This window comes from Phascolarctos cinereus, unplaced genomic scaffold (assembly GCF_003287225.1).
Source record: "Phascolarctos cinereus isolate Bilbo 61053 unplaced genomic scaffold, phaCin_HiC Scaffold_2;HRSCAF=192, whole genome shotgun sequence".
NCBI lineage: Eukaryota > Metazoa > Chordata > Mammalia > Diprotodontia > Phascolarctidae > Phascolarctos > Phascolarctos cinereus.
This window is the reverse complement of record NW_027555625.1, coordinates 87,866,518-87,883,342: the sequence shown is the minus strand read 5'-3', so window position 1 is coordinate 87,883,342 and position 16,825 is coordinate 87,866,518. Positions and strand designations below refer to the sequence as shown.

General features: G+C 37.6%; 1 protein-coding gene across 5 annotated transcripts in view; it reads right to left on the bottom strand.

Annotated features, from left to right (window-relative positions):
- The window catches only part of MTA3 (metastasis associated 1 family member 3), a 202,827-nt gene that overhangs the window by 97,111 nt on the left and 88,891 nt on the right, over positions 1-16,825 (bottom strand). For 3 of the 5 annotated variants that reach the window (XM_078149493.1, XM_078149495.1, XM_078149492.1), the window contains exons 5-7: positions 14,058-14,285; positions 8,827-8,890; positions 6,067-6,184 (exon numbers count right to left, since the gene is read on the bottom strand). In XM_078149493.1, the coding sequence (XP_078005619.1) occupies positions 6,067-6,184; positions 8,827-8,890; positions 14,058-14,285 (410 nt within the window). The remainder of the gene's footprint in view (positions 1-6,066; positions 6,185-8,826; positions 8,891-14,057; positions 14,286-16,825) is intronic. The other 2 variants (XM_078149494.1, XM_021001244.2) reach the window with 1 other exon arrangement.

The following is a 16,825-nucleotide window of genomic DNA, read 5'->3' as shown; positions in this document are numbered from 1 at the left end:
CCCCATTATTCCAAGAGGTTGACAATCTTATTTCTTTCTTTGAAACATCTCTCACATGCACTCCCTTTGCTCCACTCATAGCCACCATATTAGTTCAGGTCCTATGACTTTTCCTCTGAACTGCAGTAGTCTTTCAGCTGGAGCCCCTGCCCTCAATCATCTCTCTACTCCAGTCTATCCTTCACATGAATGCCAATGATCTTTCCAAAGTACAGATCTGACCGTGTCATATTCCTACTCAACAGACTTCAACAGCTCCCTACTGTCTTCAGAATCAAATATAAACTCTCTAGCTTGTAAAGCTGTTCACAAGCTGTCCCTTTCCTATTACTCTCTCCACAGACTGTGCAATCAATCCATATGGACCATGCTTCCTCAGAAAGCTGGATACACCTCCCATCTTTATGCCTTTGCACAGACTGCCCAACAGGGCTGGAATGCTTTCCCTCCTAACTTTCGTCTCTTAGAATCCCTGTCCTCTTTTTTAAGATTCAGTTCAAGCACCACCTCCAATCCCATCATGAGATCTTTCTGGTCATCCAAAGTCTTTAGTGCCTTCTCCTCTAAGGTTACCTTCCATATATTAAGGATGCATCATGTAGGTCCCAATATAAATGTCTCCCATATTAGAATTTAAGTTTCTTAAGAGTAGGGACTCTTTTTTTGCTTTTCCTTTTTCTTTGGATTCTCCAGAGCTTAGAACAGGGCCTGGCAATTAATAAGCACTTAATAAAATGCTTGTTGATTGTTAAGTCCCTTGACTTGGAATAGAAACATCAAAGTAAAGATCAACTATATTCTCTGTAATGAGAACTTTAAAAAATTTCATAGGAGACAATGAAATATTATGAATTTCAGGTACAAAAATATCTAGACATACCTTTAAATTATGAAATATTTACATGAGGCAGGTGTGAAGTATTATCCTTTAAAACATAAGTAATGTGATTACATGTATATTTATTTATATGTATATGCACACAGTAAGTACTAAGTTATCAGTAATTCATCACAGGAATTCATCATTTATATTACGGACAGTATTATCAATTATTAACTTCTTAAAACTGGGGGGGAGACTTTAATTCCATGGGTCGGCTTTCATCTAAGTTCAGTGCCAACTTAAAGTAAGTTGAGGGAATGATCACTCGTATATAGCCTTTGGTTAAAGAGTAAGAGAAAGAACCAAGAGAACTAAGGGGAAATTTTTAAAATATCTTTAATTTATTCACTAAATCATTCCCTTCAGCTCTGGCTCTAGCTGTTCACCAGCTGTAATGTCCTGTCTTGAGACCACCCAAAATTCTATCCATCCTTCAAAATTCATTCATTCATGTTTTCTTCAAAATAATTATGCACACATTCTCTCTCTCCCCCACCCCACTATGAAATCTATGACATGATTATTCTCTTTTCTTGTTTACTACATTTCCTTAAAGAATATTTAGAATTTTGAAATTAGAAGGAGGTGAACCATCACCTGCCCCAGATTTCTCTGCCCTTCTCCCACACCAGCCATACAGTAGGAGGCCTAGAAGCAAAAACAGCTGGCAGGCCAGTCCAAACCCAGGCACAGGCTTGGCTCAGGGCCATCTGCAATGCCCCTCAAAGCCTATGAGCTTCATTGTTCATCTGCCATCCACTATCAACCCTATGGCTACTCACATTTCTTTCCCTATCCCTTCAGTAATTAATCACCAGCCACTTGGACAAAAACTATCCCAGCCCTCTGCCATCTCTTATCTCCATCCTCCTCAACCTTATCCTGTCCTTTTCCCACTCCGACCCTGTCCGTCCCTTCAATAGTAAACACATTCCACTTCATGCTGGACCTCTCTTAGACTCATTCCATCAAGTAGCTCTCATTGAGACCTGGCTCCTTCCAAACAAAATCACATTTCTCCTGCCATCATTTCCAGCACCGGATGTATCTTCTCTCATCCCCCACTCCCCAACACATTGGTCCTGAAGGGGGTGTCAGAATACTTCTGGCTCCTCACTGTCACTTCCAAACCACTCCTTTTCCTCTACCACTCATCAGCCTTCTTCCCACTCAATCAAAAATTTCCACCCAATCCAAATCATGATGGCTGTGGTATACCAAACCCCAGATCACTCTCTCAGCAAGCTAACCATCTTTCTCTCTTCAGCAACTCCTACTCTTATACTAGAGGATTTAAATATCCACACAGATGGCCCATGACACCTCCCTATACATCAGTTTCCTTAAATCCCGTGACCTATTAATTTACTCCACCTCAGCCATCCATAAGGATAGCCTCAAATTAGATCTCACCATAATCCACAAGGGTTCTACTAACCCTAACTGGAAACTCTTGATTTTCTCCTATCTGATCACAATCTTTTAGCATTCTACCTCTCTCGATGGCTCACCCTCACTAAGTAGACTCCTTAGACTAACCCAGACCCTCTCTCCACCCCCTATCTCCAGCCCAGAACTCCATTACTCTTACTTAGTCTTCATTTTTCAGTCTTTCTACCCTCGACCAAATAACCATTCCAACTCTAGAGTCTTCCACTCCTGAATACCTACTCCATCTCACCTTATCGCTTCTCCCTTGTCAAACCTCAAGCCTGGATTATTCCTACCATCAACCTCCTCATTCCTACTGGTTCTTGATCAGATCCTACTTACTAGGTGCTGAATGCAGCTGAAGAAAGTCTCATAACCAGGCTAACTGGGTACATTACAAACTGATGTTATCCAGATTGAACCTGGGCCCTCACTACAGCAACATGGTCCCTTTATTTCTACCTAATTGATTCCCCATCTCATTCCCCACAGAGGCTATTCCAAATCTCTTCCCCCCACAATCCCCTAACCCAATACATCCCACCCTTGCTGCCTGAAGACCTTGCCCCTTAGTTTATTTTAAAAATTGAAACCACTCAATATTAGCTCCCTCATCCCCCATTCTTTTTATTTCAAAACTTTTTGATATCATATCCCTTTCTCTCCTTCTTTTTCACAGATCTCTGACAAAAAGGGGGCCTTTCTCTTTACCAAGACCAATTATCCCTGTTTGTGCACTTGATTCCATCTCCTTTTTCTTGAAGCAGATTGCAAATTCAGTAATTCCTTGACTATTCAACTTCTGCCTATCTACTGTTTCCTCCTCTAATTCCTTGAAACATGCTGTCTCCCTCATGTTAAAAAACAAAACAAAACACCTTTTATAGACCCTACCAAGCTATTATTATCCTATATCTTTCCTCCCTTTTTTCAGCCAAACTTCCTTGAGAAGTGCCTCTACTTTTCTCCTCTTACTCAATTTTCAATCCTCTGAACTCTAGCTTCAATCTAATCACTAAAACTGTTCTCTCCAGTTACCAATGATTTCTTTTTTTCCCTTTTTTTTTTTTTGGTGGGGCAACTGGGGTTAAGTGACTGGCTCAGGGTCACACACCTGGTAAGCGTCAAGTGTCGGAAGCTGGATTTGAACTCAGGTCCTCCTGACTCCAGGGCTGGTGCTCTATCCACCACACCATCTAGCTGTCCCTCCAGTGATTTCTTAACAGTGAAATCTGATGGTCTTTTCTCAGTCCTTACCAGGGATGGGGAACCTGCAGCCTTATCCTTTCTTGCCCATTTGCTGCATTTGATATGCGGTAGATAAAGCACCACCCCTGGAGTCAGAAAAAAACTAAGTTCAAATATGACCTCAGACACTTAATAGCTTGGAAACCTGGGGAAATCACTAAATCTCTGTCTGCCTCAGTTTCTTCAAATATAAAATGAGGATAATAATAGTACCTACCTCCCAGGAGTGTTGTAAGGATCAAATGAAATAATATTTGTAAAATGCTTAGCACAGTGCCTGGTACGCACTTAATAAATATTTGTTCTCTTCCCTTCCCTGAATGCTCATTCATCCAGGTCATGCTCACTGACCTTGGACATTCCTCAAAGCTCTGACCTGGATCTTCTTATTTTCTTCATCTTGGTGATCTCATTAGCTCCCTTTGGTTCAATTATTAGACGTACATATCCAGCCCTAATCTCTCTAATAATCTCTAGCCCTGTATCACTGAATGCTTTTTGGACATCTCAAACTGGATTCCAACAAGCATCTCAAACTCAATATGTTCAAAATAGAACTCATTACCTTTCCCCCAAAACTCCCTATTTTCCAACTTTTTGCTATTGTTGAGGATGCCACCATCCTCTCAGTACCGCAGTATTCACAATATCCCCTTTTCTCTACTCACACAGCCACCACACCATTTTAGCCTTACTTGCCCTCAAGAATCTTATATGAGGAAACATGTATAGGTAACCATAGAGAATATATATCCATATCTACATCTGTATCTATCTAGATTGATATATCTACAAATGTATGTGTATCTATACCTATATATCTATATCTACCTAGACAAAGATACATCTCTCTCTATATATACATACATACACATTTATGTATATATAGATATATCTATCAATACCTATACTTATATCTATCTATACCTATATCTATATCTATCTATATCTAGATACTGATATCAAAATATCTAAATACCTATAAATACCTATATCTAGATATAGACAGAGGTATAGATATAGATTTTCTAAGCTTACCTATACATGTTGCCTCATACAAATTCCTTGAGGGAGGGTACAGTTTTATTTTTCTCTTTTTATCACTAATGACTAATCCAGTGCCTGGCTTAATAACTTCTTTTTAAATAACTGATTATGTGAATGCATTATATGAGGTAACAAAGGCCTGAAATGTCATCACTTTGTATTTATAGCTAAATACACATGTGAATATGTTCACACACACATGTATGCATGTGTCCAAGTGTGTATATTTGTGTACCTATGTGCATACATAGACATGCATATGCAAACATATTGCCTTGCATTCAAATGTGTGTGCATGTATGTGTTTGTGTGTGTACACACAACTAATATACATATATTTTAAACACAAAGTATATGTGTATGTACATGTGTATGTGTGTATACATGTATACGTGTGTGTGTGTGTGTGTGTGTGTGTGTGTGTGTGTGTGTGTGTGTACACACACCCACACAAACGTGGGGGGATGTTTGAGGGGGAAGTACAAGGTAACTCTGAGGAGGCGACAGCACTAGTACCTGGAGGGAAATTGTGTAAGACCACATGTAAGAGGAAGTTTTTGAGCCGAGATTTGAAGGAAGCTAGGAATTATGGTTGTTAGAGAAAAAAAGATTTTCTCTCAGATTCTTTTATATGCTGGTTTCATACACAGTCAAAGTAACCTATAATGGTGACGTTTTGAGCCTCTCATCACCTGTGAAGTTCAAAATACACCGTGTGCACGTGTGTGTACATGTATGTGTCTGTCTGTCTATATCCTCTTTTTTAGAATGATTGTATATTTAGTCTCATAGTCTAATTTTCCACCCAGATATTCTGGATTTTCAATTGTATGGTAAAACTTTCTCTATCTTGTCTAAATCCCCTCAGTGGAGGAAAAGGGTAAAAAGCTGACATAGGGCAGAAAACAAATGGATTTAATAAGTAAAACAAATTTTGGGAAATGGTATAATCAAACTATTTTAAAGTTATTATATGTCCTAAATACGCAGGCTCAGGCAGTATTCCTAATGTAATAAGTATAATTATTACTGAAGAACATTAATTCAATACTAACAAATTGCTATCTGGAGCTCTGCACAAAGAATTCTCACAGACTGAAGGACCTAACATGCTTCAAGACAAGATAATATTTAAGGTATAAGTCATTTATTTTTCAAAATAATATTTTAAAATAATACTTTTCAAAGGGGAAAAATTCACAACATATTTCAATTCTCAAACAATAGTGCCAAAATCATATAATCCACCTACTCTATAATAAAATTCAGGCACTCTGTGAGATTACTAAAAAGTACAAATGCTCCTATTTTTTTTGTACATTACTCAAATACTTGGAATCTTCACTCTCCAATGACATTACCAGACTCCTTTAAGGTTCAATGGCAAAATAAAGGGTTGTTTTTTAATTATATAGAATATATATATTTAATTATATAGAAAACAATTTAAAACATACCTTCTGTGAGCATGTCTGGTATATCTGCTTGATATCTAGGTCCTACTCTGATTTCCCCTTTGTCTGCTAAAAGTGTTTTCAACGAAGGATCATAAACCAAAGAATAGAAAAAGGTATCCTAAAAAAAAAATTGTATATATGTCAATCAAGCAACCAAACAATAAACATTTCTTAAGTGCACATTGTGTGCCAAGCACTGTGGTAAGCACTAAGGATACAAAAAGAGGCAAAAGCTAGTCCTTGCCATCAAGGAACATACAATCTAATGGGAGAGACAACATGGAAATAAATATATGCAAAGCAAACCATATACAGAATAGGAAATAATTAAAAGGCAGAAAGCACTGGAATTAAGAGGAGTTAAGGAAGGCTTCCTGTAGAAAGTGGACTTTTATTGTGACTTAAAGGAAGCCAGGGAGGTCAGTAGATGGCATGGCAGAGGGAGACTGTTCCAGGCATGGGGGACAGCCAGCTATATATATGCACATGTAAATAAACATAATTCTTCAAATGTTCTTATTTGTGACACCAAAAACATAAAATCTTAAGATTGACACTCAACCTAGTGAATGAAAGGGCAAACCTTTAGCAACAGACTATGCTTATCATCATTATCATAGGATTACTAAGGAAATGTCAAAAAGTAAAAAGCCACATAATTCAAGAAAATAAAAAACAGTAGTGATAAGTTTTATTAGGATGTGTTTGAGGTATTCGTGTAATCAAAACCAAAAGCATCATTAGTATACTGAAACTGAATCTCACAACAGCAAAATGAGACTATAAAAGACATGAAAATCTAGGTTCCCATAAGTAAAGTGCTTTCCAATTCTTTTCAGCTTTAAAATTTCATTGTTTTGTGAATTATGGAAGGAAAATACTTTTCTTCAAATAATGTTACATTAAGGCTACACTGAGTACTTAGGAGTTTGTTTTTAAAATATTTCAGAAGCCAGAGAAAACCTCAAAAATGAGATGAATTTTGACCTTTGAAGACAAAAAAAAATCAAAGCAAAGGAAATTGCCTACTGATTCTGCAGAGTTGTCTTTTCTATTTCTTAGGTTACATACACTCTGTGCTAAAGTAAAGCATACCCAGGCAGGACAGCCCTATTTTCCTCTCTGTCCTCCCTTAATTATCCATCCAATGCCATCTATGCCATCTAAATCTGTGGTGTTCCAGGACTTCAATTTGCATAAAAGCCAAGTACACTGTCGGTGATGACGTTATCTGTCTCCCACTTGGACCCAATGTCTTGTATCCTTCCTATTTACGTGAATGACTGAACTGACTACCATGACACTATGGAATGATGGGGAAGGTTGTGGGGCAGGATCACACACACACACACACACACACACACACACACACACACACAGATTTTCTGAGAGGTTTCATGGGGACCCATTCCATCCAGGGTGGATACAACTGTTAAACAGGGAGCTAATGTATAGACTGTATGGTGAAAGAACATTGTAACAACAGAAAGGCACTGAACATGGCTGCTAACGGCTCAGTAATTAAGTGTATTTGAAACTAGAGATGGCACTTTGAACTGGCATTCCATAAAACTTGAGTTTCTGTTATGTTATAAAGTAAAATCTGTGCTTTTTTTGAAATGTAGGAAGTTTCTATTGAGGAACTTCTTCCAGCAATGCAAATGAGCACATTCTCTTTAACTTCAGCCTTAGAATTGCTAAGGGCACTGAGAAATTAAGTTATTCGCCCAGAGTCACACAACCAATATGTGATCAAGGTTAAGACTGAACCCAGGTCTTCCTCACTCTAAGGTCTGCCCTCTATCCACCATGCTATGCTGTATTTCTTTTTTTAATGCAGTAAAACAAATGAGATGAAATCTTTGTGTCAGATAAGCAGTTCAAAAAAGCATCCTCCTAGCACCAGGGTCTAGGACAGGAATTTGGCTGGTCAGGTTACGAAAGAGGGAACAGCTCCTACCACTTCCACCACTACTCTTCACACTTCCATTACTAATGCACAACAGCACCTTCTAAGCAACTTAAGAGTACTAAAAATTTGCTTTGGACACTGAGAAGTTAACTGACTTTTCCCAGGGTCACCCTGTTGGTTATGTAGCTGAGATAAGACATGAACCAAGGTTTTCTAAGGCAGAGATTCAAGACCAGCTCATTATCCACTATGCCAGGCAATGTCTCTCCTCTTCACTCTTTAACATTAAATTTTAACAAATATATATGTATCTCATTATTATTATATTATCTCCAAGCTTAAAGGTAGAAAACGTGTAATAAAATTGAACACTTGCTGTTATCTCTACTTTCATGAACAAATGCTACTCTCAGAGCAATGTCATCATCATATTAAGCAGCATTTCAAATATCATAAAACCTGTGAGGCAAATAAAAATAAAAAAAGCAAAGTAAAAGTAATTTTTAAATCAAGTGACTAAAGAGATATGCCATTTAATTAAGCTATAAAAGTTCTAACAAGGCAATTTCTGTGGTTATCAGTGGTGTATACAGACACTAATTTATATTTCCTATAAAAGAAATCAGCTACTCATAATCTAAGGTGTTCAATTTACTAACAAATGGTTACGCTCCTAGAAACATTATTTGCAACAAGGGCTAAAAAAGAGGATTGATTCTAGTTAATACAATGTGAATGGTGAATCAAGGTTATGATGTCACTTTGATAACAGAAGTTGATAAATATTTTAATTTTTACAAAGATATATTGTAAAGGGAAGAGGAACAAATTAAAGTTACATTCATTACCTCTTTATCAAGATATGACAAAACTGATTCTGTCTCATTCAGAAGCGCAACACTACATTTCCCCCTGTACAAAGAGAAAAAAGGAGTATTTAAGTAGACAATCTGGCTAGGTACTATTGGAAATATTTAAATTATAGACAGTATACAGAGATGAAGACAAAACATCAAAAATGGTAATGAGGAATATATTTAATCTATATAACAATATTTGCCTGTAATGGGAGTGAAGAACTAAGTTTATACTATATTTATTGAGGGTCCAGTGAAAGGCACAGAACCTATGAATTAAAGGCAATTACAAAGTTCATCAATCAGGTGAGGTTTTACTGCTTTTGGACTAAGATAAAATGTGCAGAGCAAGTAAGTTTCAAAAAAAGAAAAGATTTGACATTTCAAAGACAATGTAATACAAGAGACCACAAGACCAGGGCATGTTTTCAACTGTAAAGCAAAACAGTTTCAGCTCTTTTTAAAGTAATTAGTGCAATAAACAGAAACTCTATAAGAATAGTAGGCATCTATGTCAGACAGTAGATAAAAAGAGTACTGACAATGAGGCAGGCAGGACTAGGACTACACCCTCTTGCAGGGCTAAACATATCATTTAGCCAACTCTGGAGTGAAGTCAACCTAGAGAGCCACATGAGACAACTACTAAAAGCTTATCTACAGAGCATTCAGAAGCCAATGGGACCCACCTATTGTTAGTTATGGTCTTTGTCTATCTAGCCACAAAAGTTAACAACAGGCATAGAGCCAACACAGGGGAGGGAAACCTGCAGCTTCCAGTCCACAAGTGGCCTCTTAGGTCCTTGGGTACAGCCTTTTGACTGAGTGCAAGTATTACAGAACAAATGCCTTTATTAAGGGGGATTTGTTCTGTAAAGTTTGGATTCAGTCAAAGGGTTGCACTTAAAAACCTATAAGGCCACCTGTAGCCTTGAGGCTGCAAGTTCCCCACCTCTGGCCTAAGTTACATTTTCCTTGCTTGAGCACAGCACCTACAGAATATCACCCATGTAGTTGTAAAGGATGAAAGCATTCTTTCCATAGTGTTTTTTGGTATCATGAACTGTTTGGCGTCAAAGAATTTGATAGTACAGGATTGTCATAGATTTAGAAATGGAGGATGGAGCCATGTTACTTATTCTATATCTGCTAATGGGAATGGTAGGGCATGAGCAGAAAGGCTTTAACAGGTCTGTGGTCTATAATGAGACATGGATGAACAGACAGATGTCTGAGATGTGACCATGTAAGACTCCATCTTTAACTGGAGAAGAGCTGGGAAGACAGGGACATCTAACAGCAATGGAAATGACTCTGAGTAAACACTGATTAGAAAAATAAGCAAAAATAAAAATGACAGCTGATACTCATATACCATTTTAACAGTTTACAAACTGCTTTATAAACATATGAAATCATATATATATATATATATACACACACATACATATATACATATATGTGTGTATAGACACATATACATATGTGTCTGTATATGTGCATATATACACACATACATATATGTATATGTGTGTGTATGTGGAGAGAGAGAGAGAGAGAGAGAGAGAGAGACACACACACACACACACACACACACACACACACACACACACAAAATTTGATCTGGGGCAGCTAGGTGGGGCAGTGGATAGAGCACTGGCCCTGAAGTCAGGAGGATCTGAGTTCAAATCCGGCCTCAGGTACACACTTGTCACTTACTAGCTGTGTGATCCTGGGCAAGTCACTTAACCGCAATTGCCTTTAAAAAAAAATGATCCTTATGAAACAGAAGCCATTATCTCTCACAGATGAAAAAACTGAAGTCATTAAGTGACTTGTATAGTAAGTGCTAAAGATAAGATGTGAACCCAGGTCTACTTCTATTCAGTGAGTAGGGAGCTTCTGGCCATTTATAAAGGCTTGTCTGAGCTAGAGAAAGCTTTTGAACATTCTGTTTGAGCTTGTCTAACTATTTAATAATCCCACTGTTGGCGTTCAGTTGTGTCTGACTTTTTGTGACCCTGTGGACCATAGCATGCCTGGTTGTGACCTGAGGGTTTCATCTTCTGATGTCAAATCTTTTAGCATTTTAATATGGTCCACGGTGTTTTCTCGGCAAAGATAAAGTGAAGTGGTTTGCAAAGAGAGACAGTGGGGGAAAGGGGACATCAATATATTTATACATTAGGAGTTATTCTTACACCAAAAGGGCATTACCAGGAATTTGCCATCTCAGGGCTACAAAGGTCACATATATACCTTCTGGAGTAAAGATGACCTATAAGGCTAGATCAGACAACTATTAAATGCCTCTCCATAGAATGTATAGAAATCAATGGGCCCTATTCACTGCTCTGTACAATATAAGCACAAATATAAAAAATAAAATATTTCAAAATTCAAATTATATTGATTTAGAAGTGAAAAATCATTATCTTAAGTGAATTAATGTATGCATTCACATTCATTAAAAAAAAATCTTTTTGTTCATGCAAAGGTTTCCTTTTTTCTGAAGTGATTATCCAACCCTAATATCAATTCTGAGATTTCTCTGAGGGTCTATTCATTTCTTCTGAATCTCTAATTTCACTTTCAGAAGAATCATGAAGGTTTATCCCTGAGAAAAGGTATTACTTTTAAAAACTTATTTCATTCATTCATGTTATACGCAGACAAAAACTGTTATTACCTCAGTGCTCCTTCTAATACTGAAAAAGAAGATTAAACTTTATAATGCATAGGAAAGGTGTCTTGTTGTGTTCCATGTTACAGACACTACTGAATACAGTAGATTGAACTGAAGTAGGAATACTGTGATTATACACAGAGAAAGATAAAATTGGCTTTCTAAAATAAGCCTTGAATTACTCTGCTTTACCATCCTTTCATGAAGGAATTTTTGGAGTATTTGATAATCTTTTAGAGGGCATAATTTGAGGTCCCACTGAAGTCACTTTACAGTATCTAAAAAGCAAAGAATATAACTTGTTGAAGGTTAAAGGATGCTATTAAAATTTATGGCCACTGCATTTTTTTTAAAGATTTAACAGGTCTACCATACTCTTGTATCTAAGAAAATAAAACATTTTCATCTAAAATTTCACCAATATTCTCCCTCAGTACCATAACAATAGCAACAAATAGTTCGATTAAATAAATTTGGTGGGAAAAACAAAATAACTTTTAGGAAAGAACCTATGAAAGGTTAAATAAACAAAGAGTAACTATATGGTTTTAACACTTAAAGAAACACTCTTCTTCTTTAGGAGCAATTTCATGGTCCTTGGCATAACTTGTTTAAAAAAAGATTAATAAACATTTTGTAATTGTCATACTAGCTATACAATATTATCACTAAAAGTGCTTGTAGGAGAATTTTTACAATGTGCTTTTAAAAGTTGTGTTGCATCATTTGTATCACAGTAAAATCTTTGTTCAATAAATATAAATGAGTCTTTCCAGAAAAATCTGATGCTGTAGTCACAAAGACTTTCACAGATGATACACTAAAACTCTTGACATTTTAAGTATTTATGCAATACTATTCTACTGGTTTTCACAACAGTCTCCAAACAACCAGACTACATTTTAACATGGTATGTACCATGTGTAACACATTATCAATGCAATTCCTAAGCTTAGAGACAGATGCCAAATGCTCTTAAATGTTTTTATGGCATGAATATAATATGCAGACATTATGTGACTATGTATACGCATATTAGTGTCTTTCATAGATACCATATATAAGTGTGTATATGCATATTACTGTCTTTTACATTATACATGTGAAATAACAGAAACATGTACCCAGCAATCTTTCCCCTAATGCAAACAGGAAAATTTCTTTTAATTTACTCTTCATTCATTGTTTTTTTTAAAAGGCATAACCATGTTACAAAAATATCTGGATCACCTGAGCCACATTAAATATAAAATGGTAGGTCTAGCTCAGTACCAAAGTATACTGCACAATTCATCTACCACGAATGACTGAATCAGTATTCACTATGACATAACATTAGTGGTGGAATCATAAGAAAGAAGATCAATGGCCACAGGACAACACTTAGCTTCTATGGAAATCAGCAGGATGGGGAGAAGGAATTCACTTGTTCAACAAACATTCGTTGAGTGACCAGTATATGGACAAACACTGTATTAGGCCCTTGAGGTACAAAGGCAAAAATGAAACAATCCTCCCAAAGCTTATGTTCCATTGGTGGAAAACAGACAAATTACACATAAAAAGAAATTGGGAGGAGACAGGCAGGTTGAGGAGGAGTTATCAGATTTGACTTCATGAAAAAAGAAGATAGTTTTCTTCAAAGCCTAGCCCGAGTGCTAGGGAAATATGCTCAGAAGTAGAGACACCATGAAGCAAAACTATAAAAGACATGACTTGGTTTCACAAGACAGAAAGTACACACCTCAGAATTCTGCCTTGAATTAATAAATAATGTGAACTGCTTAAAAAGCACCATGGTGCACAGTAAAGAAAACATATTGAATATGTACCAGAAGTCACAGCGACAGGTGAAAAAGCAAAGTCCAAAATAAGACCATGAAATCATAGCTTATTAAAGAGGGCTACTGCAATATATCTACAGATTCAAATTCTCTTCCACCAGATTCCTATTCCTAACCACCTCACAATGTCATTAATCAGAAAGTAGGTATTAGGGGCAGCCAGGTGGCTCAGTGGATAGAGTGCTGGCCCTGAAGTGAGGAGGACCCGAGTTCAAATGCGGCCCAGACTAAACACTTGACACTTACTAGGTGCATGACCCTGGGCAAGTCACTTAACCCCAATTGCCTAAAAAAGAAAAAGTTTAAAAAAAAAAAAAAGAAAGCAGGTATTAATGACCAGTCCTATACTAGGACCATTGGGATAGTGAAATATAAAATATGATCCCTAGTCTTATAGAGCTTACAACTCAGTTGGGAAGGCAAGATTAACAATTCACAGAGAGGAGCCACTATGGCGGGGTAAGAGGCTAGTCTCTCTTACCCTCCCTTATTAACCCCTGAAAGCCCTGAAAATATCACCCCAGGAAAAACTCTGGAACAGGTGAACCAGAAGAAAGATGGGGTGCAGCAGTCCAGTAGCCCAGGTAGCTTGAGGGACTAACGAGAAAGGCCCCTCTTACTCTGAGGGAAGGAGAGCAGTACTGAATGGGAGGTGTCCCAGCAAGCTAGTGGAAAGCCCCACCTCAACATACCAGGAGGAGATCCTGAAGCCCAGGTGGTGAAGCAGGCAAACACCAACACCTGGATCCCCAAGTGCCTCACTGAAGGTGGGGGAACTGGTGGAAACCAGCTCAGAAAACCACCAGGTGCCTCGGCATTCTACAGCAACCAGCTCTCCCAGTGCCTCAGCAAAACTCTGGAAAGCAGCATCCAAGGGGCCCCAGGCAGATAAACACCTTACAACATCCATCTGAAAGGAGCTGAAGAAAATGAAAGGAAGGAAAGGCCTGGGTGAGCAGGAAATCTCGAGGAGCCACACTACCCAATTTTACCCCTAGAGTTCCAGTGTTGCTGATTCCAGTCCAACATCAGGTAAGCTGCCAGAATCCTACACCCTCCAACTGCCAACACTGGAGGCCCCAGCATACAAAGCCATCGATCAGGCCCTAGGCTCCCAACACAAGAAGCTTGGGTCACTGCCCTCTGCTCCCCATCAGGTCAGCCTAATCTCTTTAAAGGCCAGGAAATAAGCAAACACCATGAGCAAAAAGAAACAAAAGACAGATTCTTATTATGGGAAAGTGAAGATCAAGGCAGAAATTCTGAAGAGGACAACATTGTCAACAAACCTACATGTGGAACCTCAAAAGGGAATATGAACTGGTCTGAAGCTCAAAAAGCCTTCTTAGAAGAGCTCAAAAAGGATTTTAAAAGTCAAATGAGAGAGGTAGAAGAAAAAGTGGTAAAAGAAATGAGAGATATGCAAGAGAGAGTCAATAGCTTGGAAAAGGAAGGACAAAAATTAACTGTAGAAAACAAGTCCTTAAAAAATACAATTAGCCAACTGGAAAAAAAGTACACTGAAGAAAACAACTCCCTAAAAAATACAATTGGCCAAATGGTGAAGGAGGTACAAAATCTATTAGAAGAAAACAATTTGTTAAAAATTAGAATTGAGCAAATGGAAGCTAATGACTCTATGAGAGAGCAAGAATCAGTAAAAAAAAAAAAGAATGAAAAATTAGATGAAAATATAAATATCTCATTGGTAAAACAACTGACCTGGAAAATCAATCCAGGAGAAACAATTTTAAAATTATTGGTCTACCTGAAAATCATGATAAAAAAAGAGTAAGATACTGGATGGTATCTCTCAGGAAATCATAAAGGAAAACTGCCCTGAGGTCCTAGAACCAGAGGTAAAATAGCTATAGAAAGAATCTACCTATCAACTCCTGAAAGAGATCCCAAATTGAAAACACCAAGGAATATAGTAGCTAAATTCCAAAATTACCAGGTCAAAGAAAAATACTGCAAGCAGCCAGAAAGAAACAATTTAAATATCATGGAACCACAGTCAGGATTACACAGGACCTTGCAGCTTCTACATTAAAAGACCACAGGGCATGGAATATGATATTCCATAAGGCAAAGGAGCTTGGATTACAACCAAGGATCAATTACCCAGCGAAAATAAGCATGATCTTTCAGGAGAGGAGATGGATATTCAACGAAATAGGGGACTTCCATACTTCTTCATAAAAAGATCAGAGCTCACCAGAAAATTTGATCTTCAAATACAAGACTCAAGAGAGACATAAAAAGGTAAATGGGACAGAAAAAACAACATGTTATTAATAAGGGCAAACTGTTTACATTCCTACATAGGAAGAGGACACTTGTAACTCTTGAGAACTGTATTGTTATTACACCATGTTAAAGGAGTATACATAAAGGGGGTGGGTATAAATTGACTTTCATGTAATGATGAAAAAAATCTAATCAAGTGGGTTAAATGGATCCAAGTAAGTGAATTAATCTGATCTAACTAAGAAAATGTACTGGGAGAAAAGGAAAGGAGGAGGCAGACAAGGGTAAATTACATCACAGGAAAAGGCACAAAAACCTATTTACAGCAGAGGGAAAGAAGGGAGAGAGATGACCATTGTTTGAACCTTACTCTCATCAGATTTGGCTCAAGAAGGGAGTAAAATAATCAGTTAGGTATAGAAATCTAACATGCCCTATAGGCAGTAGGAGGGAAAAAGGGAAAGAAAAAGGAGGGGGCTAATAGAAAGGAGGTGGGACTGAGGGAGGTGGTAGTCAAATGCAAAACATTAGTGAGGAGGAGAAAGAAAAGCATAAATGGGGGAGGGGAATGATAGAAAGACACAGATAGTAATCATAATTGGGAATGCGATATATGAACATAATGGAATACTATTGTACTGTAAGAAATGATGAACAGGCAGACTTCAGATAAACCTGGAAAGACTTGTATGGTTTGATGATGAGTGAAGTGAGCAGAACCAGAAGAACGTTGTACACAGTAACAGCCACACCGAGTGATGACTGACTTTGATAGACTTAACCCCTCTCAGCAATACAAGGATCTAAGACATTTCCAAAAGCCTCATGATGGAAAATGCTATCCACATCCAAAGAAAGAACTATGGAGTCTGAATGCAGATCGAAGCATACTATTTGCTATTTTTTTTCTTCTGTTGTGTTTTGTTTCCTCTTTCTGGTGGTTCCTCCTATTAGTTCTAATTATTACTTACAACATCATTGTGTGGGACAAGTGAAAATTTCTCATATGAAATGAAAGCTATGCCCCAAAATTTAGTTAAGGCTTTAGCATTAGCTAGGCCTAAGTTTCATTTTCCTGTAAATCATGTGATCAGGTCACACATCTGTTGCCCACCCCCTCCCTTGTTTTGTAACCACCACCCCATCCTTATCTTTGCCAAATAAGGCAATCTTCTAGCTCCCAAACCTGTTTTGGGTAAAATGTATCTCT